Source organism: Neofelis nebulosa, chromosome 8 (assembly GCF_028018385.1).
Source record: "Neofelis nebulosa isolate mNeoNeb1 chromosome 8, mNeoNeb1.pri, whole genome shotgun sequence".
Classification (NCBI taxonomy): domain Eukaryota; kingdom Metazoa; phylum Chordata; class Mammalia; order Carnivora; family Felidae; genus Neofelis; species Neofelis nebulosa.
This window is the reverse complement of record NC_080789.1, coordinates 135,928,493-135,947,716: the sequence shown is the minus strand read 5'-3', so window position 1 is coordinate 135,947,716 and position 19,224 is coordinate 135,928,493. Positions and strand designations below refer to the sequence as shown.

The 19,224-nt window shown below is 43.4% G+C and overlaps 1 protein-coding gene across 2 annotated transcripts in view; it reads left to right on the top strand.

Annotated features, from left to right (window-relative positions):
• The window catches only part of TAF3 (TATA-box binding protein associated factor 3), a 181,575-nt gene that overhangs the window by 3,894 nt on the left and 158,457 nt on the right, over nucleotides 1–19,224 (top strand). For both annotated transcript variants that reach the window (XM_058681940.1, XM_058681939.1), the window contains exon 2: nucleotides 1,612–1,854. In XM_058681940.1, coding sequence (XP_058537923.1) covers nucleotides 1,662–1,854 — 193 coding nt within the window. In that variant the 5' untranslated portion in view covers nucleotides 1,612–1,661. The remainder of the gene's footprint in view (nucleotides 1–1,611; nucleotides 1,855–19,224) is intronic.

Here is a 19,224-nt window from a genome sequence, read left to right as displayed (position 1 = left end):
AAAGTTCTGAAATCCGTGGCCCAAAATGGGGGGGGGGGGGGGAACCGAAAGGCCCTGGGTTGAAATTGCGAAGCATATGGACAAATTCAAGATGTCCATTTTGTTCTGGACTGAGGAGAAGAAAGCTTTTCATAGGAATAGAAGGACTATTCTGTTAGCTCATCTTAACCATGTCGTCAAGAGGAAGAATGAATATTGATTTTATTTATCCCTTCTGTTTTCTGCATCATGGGAGTAACTAACCCCTACCTGTAGCGGAATTCAGAGACTACAGAAGTGTTTGAGGTCAGAAGGGAAAGTCTCCCGCTTCCCCCTGTGCCCCGGCACTCAGCCCCTTCAACTGTTAATGGTTGGACGCATATCCTTCCAGAACTTTTCTCGTAGGCGCGAGCAAGCATGTGTCTAAGTTTTTATGAACTTTGGGTTACTTTCATTTTACGGCATGATTTAAGTTCAGACATACTGAGTTTGAAGTGATCATAGATTTCAGTAAAAATAAATAAATAAATAAACCACTTTTGCAAAGTGAACCTCACCTGAACTTTATATCTTGTCTTCTAATGACATTTAAATTGTATATATAAATTATCTTTATGATATAAGTGTTTTCTGTGAATTCTCTTGGATTTAAAAACCTGACTCAGTGGCAAACAGTGGTTTCCCCTCCTCCACGGGGGATATATCCCAAGACCCCCTAAAACCACGAATGCCTAAAACCATGAATGGTACGGAACCCTATGCATATACTATGTTGGGGTTTTTTTTTCCTGTACCTACATATCTGTGATGAAGTTTAATTTATGAATTAGACACATTAAAAGAATAACAGCAATAACCAATAATAATTAGAACAGTTATAACAGTATATTGCACCAAACGTTATATGAGTGATCTTTTTCTGTCTCTCAAAGTATCTGAATGTACTGTGCTCACCCTTCTTGTGATGTGAGCTGATAAAATCCGTCCGTGACGCGGCGCAGTGAGGCGAACGACGTAGGTATTGTAGTAGGGGTGGGCCTATTCCTGACCTTCTGATGATAAGTCAGGAGGACCAGCATCTGCTTCCGGACCGCTCGGACTGAGGGTCGCTGAAACTGGAGACAGTGACGCCCGGGATGGGAGGGGAGGAACCAGGGTAGTTCATCCCACCAATACTTACTGTGCGCCAACTATATGCCGGCCACTGTGCTGGGTTCCAGAGAGGCATCAGTGAACAGTGGTGAAAGCGTAATGGGCATCTCCCTGGCCCGGGGTGCTAGTTGTTCGATGGAAAAATAGTAATAGTAACATTTACTGAGCATTTGCATTTTGTCAGCCACTGTTCCCCCGTCAAGTGCTTCCGATGATGTATTCTGTGCTAGCTGACTGTTAGAATGAATTATCTGGCGGTCAGATCAGATTTCAAGCTGACTTTAGGAATCACCTTTCCAATCTGTAAACAGTATGAGGTTTTCTTTAAAATCTATTAAATTCTTTCCAAAAACTCTTAAATATATGTACTGTGTTTGACTCTGAGATACATATTAACGTAATACTTTTTCTTGATATTTAAAAAACAATGCTCGTGGAATTTTCTTGAAATAATTTGCATGGCTTTTGACTTTGTTCCAGATGGCCGGACAGACCCAATTTTGGATGATGTCAGCGAAGCTTTCCAGCTTATGGGGGTTAGTCTTCATGAACTAGAAGACTATATTCACAATATTGAACCTGTCACTTTCCCACATCAAATTCCTTCATTTCCTGTCAGTAAGAACAATGTACTTCAATTTCCTCAACCCGGAAGTAAAGATGCAGAGGAAAGAAAAGAATACATTCCTGATTACATGCCACCCATCGTGTCTTCACAAGAAGGTTTGTGATTTCTTGTTTGTTTCTTACTCCTACATTTGTTAACTATCTTGATGGGTTTTTAGTCTTCTTAGTTGTCCTGACTGAATTCCATAAAATGCTATGCCAGCATATAAAGTCTAGAAATGTAATCAAAATATTTTAAGGTTATTTACAAATTGGTCTGACATTTAAGCCAACAGACACTTGCACTGGCGGTATGAGGGAGAGCCATGGCACGGGCAAGGTTGTGTCTAATGAGGCGTTTATTTCCTCCGTAAATTTTAAGTAGGAAAGAACAGAATGTGATCACAGAGAGAAGCTTCTCGGTAGATGCATTGTATGGGAACGGGGTATTAAATAAGTCAGAAAACCTCTGCAACATAAAGGAAAATTGAGGAGGTTCTTTTCCTCGCCTCATTTTCGTAAATGTGAGTCGGATGATACTGGGAACAGTGAGTGAGTGAATATTCACTAGTGTCGCGCAGCGTTAGCTCCATTTTTAAACGATGAGTAGAGGTGTGTGTTGTTTGGCCGTATGAAATTTTTGATTAAAAAGTGTAACAGCTAATGAGGCAGACTAGTTGATCATCGCAGAACCCCTTTTACCCTGCGTGGTTTTACATGTTGATCGTGTAGGCTCACTGAGGTTCTGAAGAGATACGTAAGTAGTTCGTGGTCTCGTGCAGGTCGATCGATGCGCAATACTTTTTCTTGTAAAAATGGAGAAGTTGCAGTTCGTTCCCTTTTTACTTTTACACTTGTACCATTTTACCTGCCACCAGCAATGCCCTAAGGTTCCACTTTCTTACAGTTCACTTCTCATAATCTCCTGTTCCACGTCAATGGCATTCTGGAGTGTTCCCTGTTTGTTTCAGGGCTAGCTTTAAACTGTTTGACAATCTGTGTGTCAGCGTTGCCTCATTTGAAGAACTGGGCAAAAACTGGCCCTCCACCGTAGAGATTTATCGTGGGCTGGTACGTCATCATCACATACTCTGGATCTTGGGTGCGGCGGCCCTACCGACGAGCGCGGGCGCCGTAATTAAATGTGTCGAGAATGAAGCACCGTAGCTGTGCTTGCTGCTGGCTGCGGCCGTGTGAAAATTTGGATAGGGAGGTATCATACTTTTCTTTCTTTCTCCTTTTCTTTCTGTCTCTCTTTCTCTCTTTCTGTCTCTTTCTTTCAGAGTTTTTGTTTATTTCCAGAGGGAGAGAAAGAGCACGAGCAGGGGAGGGGCAGAGAGAGAGGGGAAGACAGAGAGTCCCAGGCAGGCTCCTCGCTGTCCTCAGACAGCGGACAGCTCTGTCCACAGAGCCCCTCCCCGGGCTCGAACCCACAAACCGTGAGGTCGTGACCTGAGCCAAAATCAAGAATTGGACACTTAACCGACTGAGCCAGCCAGGCGCCCTGGGAGGTGTCATAGTTTTCTGATAAGAGTTGCTTGGGAAGTTGACTTTGCTTGTCAGCTTAGCACGTCTCCACCACATGGTCTTGGGGATTTAATACCCACCGAAAGCAGGAATCCGTTTCACCGCAATCAGTATCACACAAAACGTGCCTTCCATAAATGTTCTCGAACCGAGTTAAATCTTGAACTTGGCAATCTACACATGCATCTCAGTCATGCCAACTTCCCTCAGTAACTGTTTAAGATTCTGTCTCCTCCTCACCTTTGAATTTATTTGTATTTGAATCTTACTCTTTATAACCCCCGTGGAAAGTCTGTCCTTGTAAACCCCTCATTCCCTATGGCAGCGTCTTTGATCTTAGAAGCCTGTATTTGTTACAACTTCTCTAAGCATATATTTGTTTACTTTAAAAATACAACAAATGCATTTCAGTATCAACATTATCAAAAGAGGGTTTCTTGGGCAGAGGCCCGGTTAGTAGCTGGATTGCAGAGGGTTCCATTTTCACTTCCAGATGTGAATATCAAGGAGGCCTGGAATTTCCTTCTTTGCTGTTGTCACTCAGTGTGATTGATTGAGCATCCTAGACATCTTCGTGAGAGCAGCGCTGTTAATCCATGATGTGCCCTCTTGTGCTTTAAGAGTCATCTTTGAGTGGCTCCGAAATTTCTAGCTGAAAGGCCACTTAGAAGTACACGAAGTACAAACTTTGGAATTGTGCTCAGAAAACACGAACAGTAATCCAGCGCTGGGAGAGAAGTTAAGGTGTCACACAGGAGGAGACTAACGGAGCGGCGCTGGCCTAAGTAACTGGTACTTAGCGGTTGTCTGGACGATGGGTGATCATGGATTTCATACCAGGGGATCCGTGGTAAGGTTGGCCAGCCAGGACTTCCGTGCACTCTCAGCTGGCCTGTTTCTGAACAGGAGCTACTATCTTCTCTGTTTAAAACATTCTCGTCCATTTTCTCTGTGCCTTTTGGAGCTTTCTAAATCCATTTTGTGGTTTACGTATCTTTCTGTCTCCTCTTATACCTCCTATTTAATAAATCGCTTAATGTTTCTTCTGGCCTTTTACAGAATGTGGACTCAGATGGACGTTTGATTTATCTTAATCCATGATTCAGGCTCTTCGTTGGTCCGTGCATAACCTGCGTTTATTCACTTAGAGAGTTACTGAGTCATTTTTAATAATGTAATAAGTCCTATCAAGCTCACTACTGAAAATTAAGCTCAGAACTTTGATAACAGTCAACTCTTAAGTACTTAGTCCCACTTGTTTTATTTTCATAGCATGCAAATGATACACAAGGAGATTCGTGGTTAGGGATTTTAGATACTGACTTTGATCTGAAATTACTGCAGTAAATTTTTGAGTTTCTCTTCTGGATCATTTGAAGCAAGAAGAGAATCTTACTTCATTTGAAGTTTTAGGCAAAAGAAATTATAAACATTTTAAAAAGAAATAGCATAAGCGGTGAACACTCCCTTTTCAGCTAGCAACAATTACACATTCTCCAAGGAGCAGAAATACTGCTGATTCATAAGGTATGCATATGGTTCGTAAGGTTGCAATAAGTGACAGGCAGGACAATAAGATGCTTATCAAACCTTTTCCTCCTGTTCAGGGAAGGGATATAAAATGCAGTCCTAGAGTTACCATTTTTTAATATAGCCTCCCAAGTCAATTTAATAAATCATTTACCATCTGAAATCTTTCTTTTCCCCACGGGTACAGCCTGTTAGAAAGCCCCTAGTATTCTGGTTCGCGGTGCAGAGGGTGGGATCGTTATTATCACACCTGGGATGATAATGCTTGTTCACCAGCTTGTTTGTTTTCCTTGAGAGCCACAGACAGGGCCAGACTTCGGTCGTAAAATATCATTAGCAAAGTACTGTCAGGAGACGACCCACTTACTGACCCTACGACTTGGCTCGTGGCGGAGAAGCATTGGAGCCTGCCGCGGCGGGGGTGCTCTGGTGAGGGGTAGGGACGGGTGCTGGTACAGACATCGTGGGCCCCGGGGAGCCACCCAGCTGCTCATTGAGTTTATCGTCTTACCAGGTCGCCGTGCCTTTCGGAACTTTCCGTTCATCATCTGTAAAATAGGCTTAGGAATATCTACCTTGTGGACGCTCGTGAGGATTAAGTGACAGGTTCTGTGAGTCATTTGTATAGAATTGGACATGAGACACAGACGCAGCAGTGTGAGCTCTCTTCCCATTTCACCTTCCTGACTCTTAAGCAGTTTGCAGGTGAAATGCGATCCACATTTGTGAAGTAAGTCTGCAATCAGGATAAATCTAGAATAGCGTTCACCATGGGCTTAGGGGCCAAGGGAATGCACACCTGAGAGCCGGGCCGGGGTGGATGCCTGGCTGAGGAGCGAGTGGACCGTGGCACGGAGATGATGCAGGAGGAGATGATACGGAAGGAGTTTTTGCCTGCTGTATCCAGTTCGATGTTTAGAAATGAGACCGCTTTGAAAATGTTTTTTAAATGCACACTGCGCTTGGACTGTTACAGTACTGATGGCCGGTACCTGTGTTTTATCCAAGAACATTCTCTCCTCCGCTCGCCATACACATTTGCAGATTCACATGAGTAACGTACTTTTTGCTCCCTGTTCTGTTGTGCTGAGCAGCGTCTGAAAATAGCATCTTCTGCTGGAGTCATTGTTGGGTTCTGAGTGCGGTGACCAGATCAGCTGGTCTGCGAGAGTCTTCTAGGTGGTCTGTTGATGGATTCAGCATACCTGTGTGACGACAGGAGAAATGGAAACCATTTACTGGGCTTTGGTTATGGCAAGAAACGTATCCATCTGAACTTAAACTTGGTAAAGATACTATACCGTTGCCGCTTTTAAGGTTTTTATTTTTAAAAATTTCTAAGTTGACTTTATTCTTTTTTTTTTTTTAATTTTTTTTAATGTTTTTTATTTATTTTTGAGACAGAGAGAGACAGAGCATGAACAGGGGAGGAGCAGAGAGAGAGGGAGACACAGAATCCGAAACAGGCTCCAGGCTCTGAGCTGTCAGCACAGAGCCCGATGCGGGGCTCGAACTCACGGACCGTGAGATCATGACCTGAGCCGAAGTCGGACGCTTAACCGACTGAGCCACCCAGGCGCCCCGACTTTATTCTTTAGAATAGTCTTACATTTACCTAAAAATTGAGAAGATACGGACAGAGTTCCCTTATATCCTGTACCCAGTTTCCCCTGTTATTTTTTAATGTTTATTTATTTATCTTGACTGGGGGGTGTGTGTGCATGTGTGTGCACACGCGAGTGGGGGAGGGGGAGGGAGAGAGAGAGAGGGAGAGAGAGTCCCAAGCAGGCTCCACGCTGTCAGCACAGAGCCCAGTGCAGGGCTTGATCCCGTGAACTGTGAGATCATGACCTGAGCCAAAATTGAGAGTCGGACACTTAAGCGACCACCCAGGCGCCCCTGTTATTATTCTTACGTTAGTGTGCTACGTTTGCTATAATCCATGAGCCGGTATTGATACATTATTCTTAACTAAAATCCATTATCTTTAGTTTTTACCTAACGTCCTTTTTATGTGCCAGGGCCCCCATCCGGGATGCCCATTATTTTATTGTCATGTCTTGTTGGCTCTTGTTGGCTGTGACTTTCTTAGACTTTCCCTGTTTTCGATGACCCTGACCGTTTCGAGGAGTACCAGTCAGATATATTATAGGATGCCCCTTTATTGGAATTCGAGGTGTTTCTCATGATCAGACTGGGTTACTAGTTTTGGAGAGGAAGACTCCATTGTCATTACACTGTATCACTGTGGACATGATTTATCAGTGTCAGTGTTGACCTTGATCACCTGGCCAAAGTAGTGTCTGTGCAGTTTCTCCCTTTGGAGTTACTCCCCGCCCCATGCTGTCCTCTTTGGCAAGAAGTTGCCCTGTGCAGCCCACACATAAGGAGTTGGGAGTTATACGCCCCTCCCTGAAGGTGGAGTATCTCCATCCATGAAACTCTTCCGCAGAAATTATTTGGAGCCCTTTTGATGTGTCTCTTCTTCCCCAGAGGTGCCTGGTTTTAGTATGAAGTCCTTTAAAAAAATAACGTTTACAAGTTTAAAATAATTAACAAAAGTAACAAATGTGTTGAAAAATTAACTATTGCCCAAGTATATTAAAGGGTTTTTTAAAAAATGTTTGTTTATTTATTTATTTATTTTGAGAGAGAGAGAGAGAGAGTGCATGCTTGCAGGGGTGGAACAGAGGTGGGGGGTTGGGGTGGGGGAGAGAAAGAATCCCAAGCAGGCTCTGCTCCTCCAGCGCAGAGCCCGACTCGGGGCCCAAACCCATAAACCGTGAGATCGTGACCTGAGCCAAAATCAAGAGTCAGGCGCTCAACCAACCGAGGCACCCAGGCACTCCAACCAAGTGTATTAAGTTTAAAATAAAAGGTCCTGCTCACTTTCCTTATACTCCCGTTTCCCAAGAGTAATCTTGTTTAACAAGCATGAATCCTTCTAGATCTTTTCACGTGAGACGTTGTGACTCCTTAAGTCAAAATTCTGTGTCTGACACCTACCATTTATTTCTCAAGCTGCTGCAGTCTGACTTCTGCTCCCATCCCTTTCTTGAAACAGCCCTCACTGAGATCACCAATTACTACCTAAATCCCTGACCTAAATTAAATTTTTTGTCCTGCCTGCTCTTTTTTTGGGGGAGAGGTAGCTTCATGAATTATTGTAAGGCAAATACCTTTTAAATCATGTCCCAGTTCGGGGCGCCTGGGTGGCTTGGTCGGTTAAGCGTCTGACTTCGGCTCAGGTCATGATCTCACGGTCCGTGAGTTCGAGCCCCACGTCGGGCTCTGTGCTGACAGCTCAGAGCCTGGAACCTGTTTCAGATTCTGTGTCTCCCTCTCTCTCTGCCCCTCCCCTGTTCACGCTCTGTCTCTCTCTGTCTCAAAAATAAATAAACGTTAAAAAAAAAAATTTTTTTTTTAAATAAATAAATAAATCATGTCCCAGTTCAAGACATGAAACACTGCCAGCTACCCCAGAAGCTCCTCCCAACCCCGTGTGCCCAACTGCAGTCACAATCCCTCGTCCGTCCCCCAGAAGTGACCACTGGGCTACACTTGTAGGCATTACTTCCTGCTTGTCTTTAGTTTTATCCATGAAATGTGTGTCCCTAGGTCCTTTAGGTTAATTGCTTCACCCTCCTCCTAAAATGTTACGTGCCTTTTCAGTCCCCCAACCCTTGCCCCTGCCAAATCCCTTTCTTTTTCTTACCCTTTCATTTATTTGTTGAGGAATCTGGGTCATTTGACCAGAGCGATTTCCCACAGTGGATTTTGCTGATTGTGTGCTCATAGCGCAGTTCAGCGTGTTTTTGCACACTGGCAGCGAGAATCTGAGGATTAATCAGACCCCGGTTCAATACTTTGGGCAAGATACATGGACCGTTGCGCTCCTTCGCCAGGAGGCTGATAACGCCTCGTTTTCACTTGCTTGATGTTAGCAGCGTTGGTTGATGCCTGATGCCCGGTGCCAGCATTAATCCCTTAGGAGTTGCAAGGTAGCGATATTCTATCACTTCGTTTTATTTCATTCTCTCGGTAGAATAATGTCATGAGGGAAGCCTTTCCCTCATTCACTGTTTAGTTACTTGGTGGTACAGCTCATCCAGGGCAAGGAAGGTAAATGCTTGAAGGTGAAATGCTCTTTCATTTTGTATACCCAGTTTTCAAGACAATGAATTGGTCCCTTTATCATCCATAGAGGACTGATGAGTTATTTTTTTTTTAAATATCAGTATGAACTCATAGTTTTAAACATATCTGGTAGGTTTCTTCCTTTCCAAGACTTACCCGTATTGCAGCTCGATTGTCCCATCTTTGGCCAGCGGCGGCTTCTGCAGTCTGGCTTCTGAATCCTTCTCACGTGACACAGTAGCCTTCAGTAGCGTCCTTGCAGCCTCGCGTATCACAGTGTTTTCGGCTTATCTTGTATGCTCTTGTCCCACAGTTGCGATCATTTTCCAGGGAGAAATGGCATTTCAAGTCCATAATCTGGGTACTAGGAGTACTTGTTACTACTGGTCATTGTTTCTAGGCAGTAGGTAAATACGTATACTCAAAAATAAATGTATTGGTGTATGTGGATAGACAGGTAACAGGGAGGGAGCCTCATGAGTTCGTGCAGATATTTGAACTCCAAGTCAGGCCAATGGGGTGTTTTACTGTCAGGTCAGTAGATGCTCTTGTCCATGACTAGTACTCTGGTTCCCAGGGAGAAACAAGAGGATATAATCAGAACATTCCAAAGTATTCCTCTCCCGTATCCTAGATGACACGTATGGTGGTGACACTAATACTGTCCTTCGTGATGACCCAAACAGGTTCCAGTTTGGGTTTGTCTGTCTGTTTTGCTCATGCAGTCCTACGATTGCACCATAAACACATTGTCAGACCACACAGCTACTTTCTTGAATTCTGTCACCTCACTTCTTAGTTTTTCTAGTTTTGATTTATGTTCTCTCATGTCTTTTAGACCATTTAAAAATAGTACGGTAAGGGGCGCCTGGGTGGCGCAGTCGGTTAAGCGTCCGACTTCAGCCAGGTCACGATCTCGCGGTCCGTGAGTTCGAGCCCCGCGTCAGGCTCTGGGCTGATAGCTCGGAGCCTGGAGCCTGTTTCCGATTCTGTGTCTCCCTCTCTCTCTGCCCCTCCCCCGTTCATGCTCTGTCTCTCTCTGTCCCAAAAATAAAAATTAAAAACGTTGAAAAAAAAAAAAATTAAAAAAAAAAAAAAATAGTACGGTAAGTGTTTTCGTCTGGTTTTTGAGGATGTTTCTCGTGAACTCTCATCATCTGTAGGGATGTTGTTTTGGTGATTTAATCTCCTTGTTCTTATAGAAATGGGGCGTGTGAATGTAGTTTTTCTGAATGTTGGGAAGGAAGTCCCCAGTGCTCCCTCTTCCGGTGTTGGGTGTAAGTGCTCAGAAAAGGCAGCTTGCTTTCTGAGACTTGTGATTTTCTTAACTGCTTTGATTTGGAGCTTCTCTTTTCCGTGATGCCAGTCTTCCTTTTCTGCTCAGTCGTGGTGTGGTCCTAGCAGGTTTCTTCTCGCAGGCTCTGTCCTGGACGGAGCAGTGAAGGGGTGGATTTGAAACCTCTGGGCCCAGCCTCCGGCAGCCTCTGCAGATCTTGCCTGGGCTCCTGTCCCCCGCCCTCCGCCTGTCCCCATCCTGGAAGCAGTCACACCCATCGCAGCTCCTGCGCCACTCGTCTCACGTGAGGCGGCCGGGCCTGCAGGGAGCACCGCCTCTTTGGGCCAGTCTCCCCTTTGCTTCTCACCGTTTGCCCACCTGCACGGAGAGCTACTCCTTGACCTTTGTGGCTCTTGGGGGTTGGTGTTGATGGGTATACTTTGTTACCTCGTTATGTTGCTGCATTTGTATACAGTTTGGGGAGATCCAAAAACTACGTTGCCACACCTGCCACTTTCTTCCCGGGATTCCCTTCGCTGAACCTATTTTGCTGAAATTTATCACCTGTTGGGCACTTCTTGAAACTACTTTTCTTCAGAGACAAGATATCTTTAATGCGCCATTATTAATTCAGTCTCTGTGCCTTTCGTGGGCTCATCTAACGTTGCTCCCCTACCTCTAAGATGTTGGTGCTCCTAAAATTTTATTCTTGACCTATTGCTCTTCTCACTTCATATAGTTTCAATGTGTGATCTAATCTACTTTCATGGTTTTGACAACCAGCTGTGTATGATGACTCCCCAAACTCGCACCCTACTACACCTTTCAGACCCTACACCTTTCAGACTCTATATCCAGCTGTCAGGTGGCCGTTTCCACGTTTCCCACGGGCACCTCAAATTGCTATGCCAAAGGCTGCACACGTTATGTCACTCTTACTACACGTGTACTCTATTTTTTAAAAATGTTTGTTTTTGAGAGCGCGAGTGGGGGAGGGGCAGGGAGGGCTGGGGGGCCAGAGGATCCGAAGCGGGCTCTGCGCTGACAGCAGCGAGCCCAGCGTGGGGCTCAAACTCGCAAACCGTGAGATCCCCATCTGAGCCTGTGGGACGCTCAACCGACTGAGCCAGCCAGGTGCCCCCACGCTTGTATGCTGTCTGTTGGTGGCACATCTAACACCTACTCACTCAAGCTCGAAATGTGTCTTTGACCCCTTCCCTCATTCTGTTTCTTCATTTCCCATAACCAGTCCTGCTAATTTTATTCCTTTGTTTAAACCTTTATCTTTTGTCTGAACTGGCCTTATCTTCCACAACAAACTGTTCAACAAGAAGTATGTCTATTCCACGGCATAAAACACTTTGTCAGCTTCCTGCCTCTTACGGTCACAGAGAACAACCCTTTTTCTCAAGGAGAACCAGTCATGTCGATGGGGGAGCCATGGCTTATTGCATCCGAAGTGAAAATAGCTTTAGTGGTGTAGAGGGGGCGCCTGGGTGGCTCAGTCAGTTATGTGTCTGACTTCGGCTCAGGTCATGATCTCACGGTTCGTGGGTTCGAGCCCCGCCTCGGGCTCTGTGCTGAGAGCCCAGAGCCTGGATCCTGCTTCAGATCCTGTGTCTTCCTCTCTCTCTGACCCTCCCCCACTCGTGCTCTGTCTCCCTGTGTCTCAAAAATTAAAAAAAATAAACATTAAAAAAAAATTTTAATCATGTAGAGAAAGATGTTTATTCTCACAGTTTGGATCACTTAATGAATAGAAGAAAGTTAATGAGGACATTTGTACTGTTTTTCAGATGCCAAAATACTAATATTTGTGTTTATTTGAAAATAGAAAAATAAAGGCAGCCTTCAGATGATTTATCTTAGATATCCCGTGATGTATTCGTAAGCATTATCTCATTTCTTCTTGAAACGGCCCCTAACGGCAGATGCTAGTTTCATTCCCACTTTACAGAGGAGAAATTAAAGCCCAAAAAAGGGGTGCATTAAGTTACATCGCCTCAAGTTACGCCGTGGATGGGGAGCAGAGCTGGATTAGGATTTAGCTGACTTTGTTCAGTGCTGTCCTTATGGGCACCGCCCGTGGGTCGAGTCCTACACGAGAACTGGGATTGAAGGTGGATGGATAAGATGTCCCTTCCTTGCCCGCTCCTGGCCTTTCTTTCTGTGGTTCCTGGAAATCTCTGCTTGGGTCGGACTCTCCTAAGTGGAGAGGTACCATCGTCAAGCCGGTTTTCTTAGCGGACGAGCTTGCGGAGTTTCTTCTGGCCCCGAAGTCCAGCCTCACGTCTAAGTCCTCCAAAAGTAGGCCAGGGCCCTTCCCTTAACACTCAGCTGTTTTCCCCTGCCACCTTGCAGGGCTGGAGGGCAGGGGTCTGGGCCAGGTTTATCCTGTGTATCCAGGGCCATTAACTGGGTGCACTGTGTTGCTCGTTCTCCTTGGTTCTACAGCAGCTGAGCCAGCGGGTTGCGTCTGAAGTGTTGTCAAGGGCTGACACTTGGTGACTTCCCCATGACGTTCAAATCACAGGTCTCTTGGTGAAAACCTAGGTAAGGCCTCTGAAATCAGACTTCTGTCCGGTTTGCATGGTGGTTTCCTGCCCCCGATAGCTTCAGGCTTTCATCTCCAGAATCACAAACTTGCTTTTATTTCCCAAAAGGAGCTGTGGGCCTGCGTATCTTTACTCAGGCTGGTTCCGAGCTCCCCTCCCTCGCCACGCTCCTGTGGTGCCCGTGTAACGTGTACCTCTACCTCACGCTTCGTGTGTTATTGGTTTAACTGGTCTCGAGAACTTAACACCGGTCTTGCTTCCTCTTTAAACCCTACACTCATTCTGCATTCCGCCTTTTATCGCGTGAACCTCAAGTCCTATGACGAGGCCTGAGAGGTAAATTCAGGACGCGGACAAAGTTACTGCCGTCTTGAGGGAAGTTTCTTCAGGATGATGGGGAAGCTGTGTCAAGACGTAGCTTGTCCAGAGTAACCCAGCTGTGGCAGAGATGACAGTCACATCCCAGATTTCTTAGTCTCAGTGTCATCTATTACCCTGGTATTGTTCTCAGAACATAGGTATTAAAATAGAAACGTTTGTCTTGTGACTCTTCAACTTTTTCTCTTTTCCTTTCAAATTGATTTCTTGAGTCTGGTTACTTGAGAAAAAATCATGTTTTGATGACATCTTATTTGATTTTTTATTCACGGTACTTTTCCTGCTTATTGTTACCCTTAGGAATGGTTTTTATCTACAGCATAAAGATTAAAGTAGGTTTTTTTAAAAATTTTTTAATGTTTATTTTTGAGAGAGAGAGACAGAGACAGAGTATGAGCAGGGGAGGGTCAGAGAAAGAGGGAGATGCAGAATCTGAAGCAGGCTCCAGGCTCTGAGCTGTCAGCATAGAGCCCGACGTGGGGCTTGAACTCAGGAGCCATGAGATCATGACTTGAGCTGAAGTCAGACGCTTAACTGACTGAGCCACCAAGGTGCCCCGGGTTAAAGTAGGTTTTTAAAGGTAATGGGTATTTCTGGCTGTGGATTCATACCGATAAAATTATCCCTCAGATAGACATGTTTACATTTCAAGAAAGAATAAAAGTACCATCATACCCAGATATGATAGACTATAATTTATAGTGGACATGGTCAAATTTTTCTTCCCTTGTTCAGTTTTTTTTTTTTTTTCTGTAAACTGTCTGGATTTGTAAAAATAAGAACACATTTCCAATATTACAATAAAATAGTTTTTATGTTTCTAAATCAACAAAATAATCATATGAGATGTCTTCGAAACATTAAGTATTTTAACATTTGCTTCCTATTTTCCCCTTGCAGGCAACCAGAACAACAACAAAAAAAAGATTTTGTGGGGTTTTTTTTTTTTCCCCTAGATTTTAAAATTTCCGGAAGTTTAACATCTCTCTTATCCATAGTTACATTTTTTGGAAAACTTCCCCCATTAACGTATGTGTGTATGTGTGTGTGTTAAGGAAGGGAGGTCGTGTGGCATAGGGTTATAGATGTTCCGTGGCTGACCTGGTGTGAGACCCCAAAGTTAATGCTTTAGTTACAAGTTAGGATTTATTCTGTCTTGCTTTCCTGAATTTGAATCTTCTCAGGACAGTGCAGTAATTGCATTTTATTTAACTAATTACCTGCTCTAAGTACATAAACCTTTCCTATTTCTTTTTTTTTTTTAATTTTTTTAAGTTTATTTATTTTGAGAGAGACAGAGACAGCACAAGTCGGGGAGGGGCAGAGAGCGAGGGGGAGAGAGAGAGAATCCCAAGCAGGCTCTGCACTGTCAGCCCAGAGTCCAATGCAGGGCTCGAACTCACAAAGCCCCAAGATCATGACCTGAGCTGAAACCAAGAGTCTGATGCTTAACCAACTGAGCCACCCAGGCACCCCAGAGCTTTCCTATTTCTGTTAAAGTGAAATAAAGCTATTTCCTTCATTTACAGGCTTATATACTGATCTTGTGTCACTGGTGCTAAAGGGGAATCAAAATCACTTTTTCATTCATTCATGCAGTTGTGGACAGTCTCCTATATGTCAGGCGTGTTGCTTATTTCTGGAGATACAGAGGTGAATGAAAAAGAAAGATTCTTTTCCTTCTTTTCCTTCCTAGAGCTTCCAATCTATGTGGAGGAGGAAAGATTGGGCTAATATTTATGTAGGATTTTATTTTTTATTTTATTTTTAATTTTTTTAATGTTTATTTTTGAGAGAGACAGAGTGTGAGCGGAGGAAGGGCAGAGAGAGAGAGAGAGAGAGAGAGAGAGAGAATCTGAAGCAGGCTCCAGACTCCAAGCTGTCAGCACAGAGCCCAACGCGGGGCTCAAACTCACGAACCATGAGATCATGATCGGAGCCCAAGTGAGACGCCCAACTGACTGAGCCACCCAGCCGCCCCTACGTAGGATTTTAAATTATAATATGGGATATCTATCCAGTATTCTATAAGGAATGAGGGAATCGATGGGTATTTTTCAGTAGCTGGGACAAGCTGGGACAATTTCGATCAGTAAATTCCGGTGAGAAGGGTAGACTCGAGAAAGAGGAGGCTGTGGGAAAAGAGTGTTGTTGATGAGCTCGTTGTAACCATCCAAGGGAAATATGATGGGGCCTGAATTCTGGCTGGTGAACATGAGGTGCAGAGGCAGGGGCAGATTCCAGAGCTATTGGATGGATGGGATTTGGTGATAGACTGTGGAGAATATGATAGAGAGAGGAGCCAAGGCTTCAACTTGGGAGCCTGGGTAGGAAATCCAGATATCCGGGTCTTAAACAGAAGGGCCTGATCAGGAGTTAAAATTTAGAATGGATCTCATATCCCTCCGGCAATGGCCGAACATAACCATGTATTTTTGAAAAAGAGGGATAGGGTAGAGTTCAAGACTGTATAATCTGTCATGAGCCTGAGACACGGCATACTTTGTTGGTTGTTAAGGGCTGTGCATACACCTCCTTTAAAAAAGGCTAGATTTACTTTCTTACTGTTATTATTTCTAGTTTACTTATGGAGTTCCCACCATAAGTAAGGCACTGTACTGGGGGTACAAAGGCTCCCCCTTCATTGACGTCAGATGCAGGGAGTATTTTTAACCATGACCCTGTCTGTGTTTGTAGGATACTGAATTAATGTTCTTTGCGTTCTTAGAACAGAAATTGCTGGAAAACACTTAACATTAGTTTTTTTGATTAAAAGATTAAACATTAAGTTTTTGTTTATTATTCGGGACTTGAAGTTAGATACATTTGTACAGTGATGCCTCATGTTCACTTTAGTCACGGGATATTTGACTTCCAAAAATTCATAACTTGGAATTTCATTGAAGTATGACAATTTGAAGCCATTCTTTTTTTTTTTTTTTTTTTTACTTCCAAATGTAGCTTGCCTACTCACTTTTTCCTCTCTCCTGGTGGCCACATTTATAAAATGGGAATAGTAGCCAACTTTGGATTGTTACAAATGAATGAGAAAAACGCTACCTCCTATGGTAGGCCTTCAATAAGATCTTCGAACCCGCTTTCCTGAAGATCTCAGCGCCAAGCAAAATGGGGGTCACGCCATTATATCCAGAAAAAGAAAACACTTGTAGTGCAGTCACATTTGTGACGGTGTCCACCCTTGTTCTGTGTAGCGTGGGAATCCCGGCCGGGCGTGTGGAGTGCTGTGGCGAGAGCAGGCGCGGCTCTCCTCTGCCTGGGGGGCTTCCCTACGTTCTGCTGCAGGGAGAGCTTGTTCCGGCTGGCGTGGAGTCACTGACCCTGAAGGCCGTGGCATAACTGGACATTTCATCCGATCATTAGCTTTGAGGGGAAGAGAATGACACCCGCGGATATGCAGTGTGTATGGGCCAGATCTCTGCCGTGATCTTTCACGCTTCTGTGTGTCTCTTGCATTGGTTTTTAGCGATAACGCTTTAGTTTTACGGATCTACGTTTAGTAACTTTGAATCAATGTTTTCTAACCCTTAGACGTATTCGAGAATCTCATTTTAGATAATATTTGACTGTAGTTATTTGCGTCTAATCTTACCACAGCAGTAATTTCCCTCTTTTTTTTTTTTTTTTTTTTTTGTCATGAGCACTGTGATGTTATGTGATAGTGTTGTTTAATTGTTGCTGTTTGTGCTAATACACTGCCACGTGCACAATCAGCACTCATTAATTATTTCTCATTCGGGCAATCAGACGAATTTAAACTTATAATTCATTTTTTATCAAGTATTAGTAGTAAAAAGTAATGTTTAAATATACTGGGCAATATTTAATTATCATCCATTTTATTCTTGCTGCAGACCGCAAGTTCCACAGCCTAAAGAATACTGATTTCTTTTTTTTAATGCGAAAGTTCAGTAGGTGGCACTATTTCCTTTTCTGTTAGTGTTAGTGAATATCCAATTAAATGCCAAAAAACATTTTCAAAGTCTTAAGAAAAACCATACAACTTAAAACCATTGCTGGCTTGTTTTAGAAAGAAAAATAACAATTGTGTTAATAATTTCGCTTCCGTGCAACTTTGTTGGAGCAGTCACCTGTGAACATATTTAATATTTATTTTCCTTAAGGAAACTTGTGTATCCAGAGAAGAATTCCTTTTATCATTTAGCAGAAGCCTTATGTTATCTTTTCTGAAACTAGATTTCCTTTTTTAAAATGTGAAATGATTATCCCTTAGTATCTACTTTCCTTCCATGTTTTCGTTTTTAAACCTGATCTTCACAGCCCCATTAGAGGATACTCACTTTCAAAATGAAAGCACTTTCCGTGATTTAACGTAACAGTTTTCCTTACTTTTCAGAGCGCGCATCCCTTTTGTAGTGGCGGAGAGAATATTTGGTTAGTTAAAATAATTAATGCGATTTTCTTTTACTCTGTTTATTCAACATTATTTGTGTTCTGCTTTTTTAGCTTAACATTTCCTTTTTTCTATGTTGTGTGTTTTCCTTTTTTCTATGCATTTTATTTCTACTATTTTTTAAGAACGTAACCTTAATTTTCTTAGTCATTCTTTTACTTTCAGACAACCTTTAAGTTTTTAAATACTACAGTCTTTTTGCTTTTTTTCGTTTGTATTAGTTCGTTACGATAAATTCCCAGGGTAGGAGTTTTTAGGTAAAAGGTATAAACAAATTTACGGATTTGGACGTGTATCACATGTTGCCGTTCACAAGAATTGGGTCATTTTACGATGCCATAATGAATGTATATGATCATACCGGTCTCCTGGCATCTCACTGGAATTGAATTTCAAAGTATAGTTGTGTGTTTTTTGTTTTTTGTTTTTTTTTTACAAACTTAGAACTAAGAAAAATAATCTCCCACTGGCACATCACCGCTATTATCACGAGACAGCCTCCAAGTCTGTGTATACGTATGCATGTGTGTGCACACATACTCATTTTAGCGTAGTTTATTATAGTATGTAATTTTACATAGTGTATTTTTTCCTTAAATGAATTCCGCCACGATGCTAGCCATTAACTTAAAGAGGCTTCTGTTTGCTAGACAGTAGGAGTGAACCGGAAGTGTATAGAGTAGACTTGAGTGATTTGGTTTGGGTGATTCTGTCAGTCACAGTGGGGTGTGCACAAACAGTATGTTTAGAATAGGATAGTAGTGTGGACATAACGCAATGTCGTTAGGTGTTTTGATTTGCTGTACTTAGTGAATACCTACGAGTATGTGCCTCATAGCAGTTAGCTCTTCAGGGAGAGAGTGATCGTGGGAGAGGTTTCTTCTGAAATAAAGCTGAGGATCATTCCGCATTGCTAGATAGTCTTTATAAGCATTATGTTAAAAGACTCTTTGACGGGCTACCCCCTGGTGCCGAAGATTTAGGCCTCTTCTAAGTTTCAACTTCTATCAATGTCACTGCAATAAAAACTTTCATTCGTACAGTTTTCTCAACATTTCAGATCACTTCTTACGATGAAGCTTTAAAATGTTTCATTACTGAGTTAAAGAGAATGAAGTTTAAACACATTTGTAAAATAAAATTCCTCTTTATTGTATTAATTCATAGTACCTCCAGTCCTAGAGAATCCCCATTTTACTACATCTTTCACTTAAAATAACATTTCTAATTTCATAGATGATTTTATGCACATTAACATTTTTTAATGTTTCTTTGTTTTTGAGAGAGAGACAGAGTGTGAGTGGGGGAGGGTCAGAGAGAGAGGGAGACACAGAATCGGAAGCAGGCTCCAGGCTCTGAGCTGTCAGCACAGAACCCGACATGGGACTCGCACCCGTGAACCGGAAGATCGTGACCTGAGCCGAAGTCGGACGCTTAACCGACTGAGCCACCCAGGCGCCCCGCACATTTAAAATTTTTAATTCGTGGGGCGCCTGGGTGGCGCAGTCGGTTAAGCGTCCGACTTCAGCCAGGTCACGATCTCGCGGTCCGTGAGTTCGAGCCCCGCGTCAGGCTCTGGGCTGATGGCTCGGAGCCTGGAGCCTGTTTCCGATTCTGTGTCTCCCTCTCTCTCTGCCCCTCCCCTGTTCATG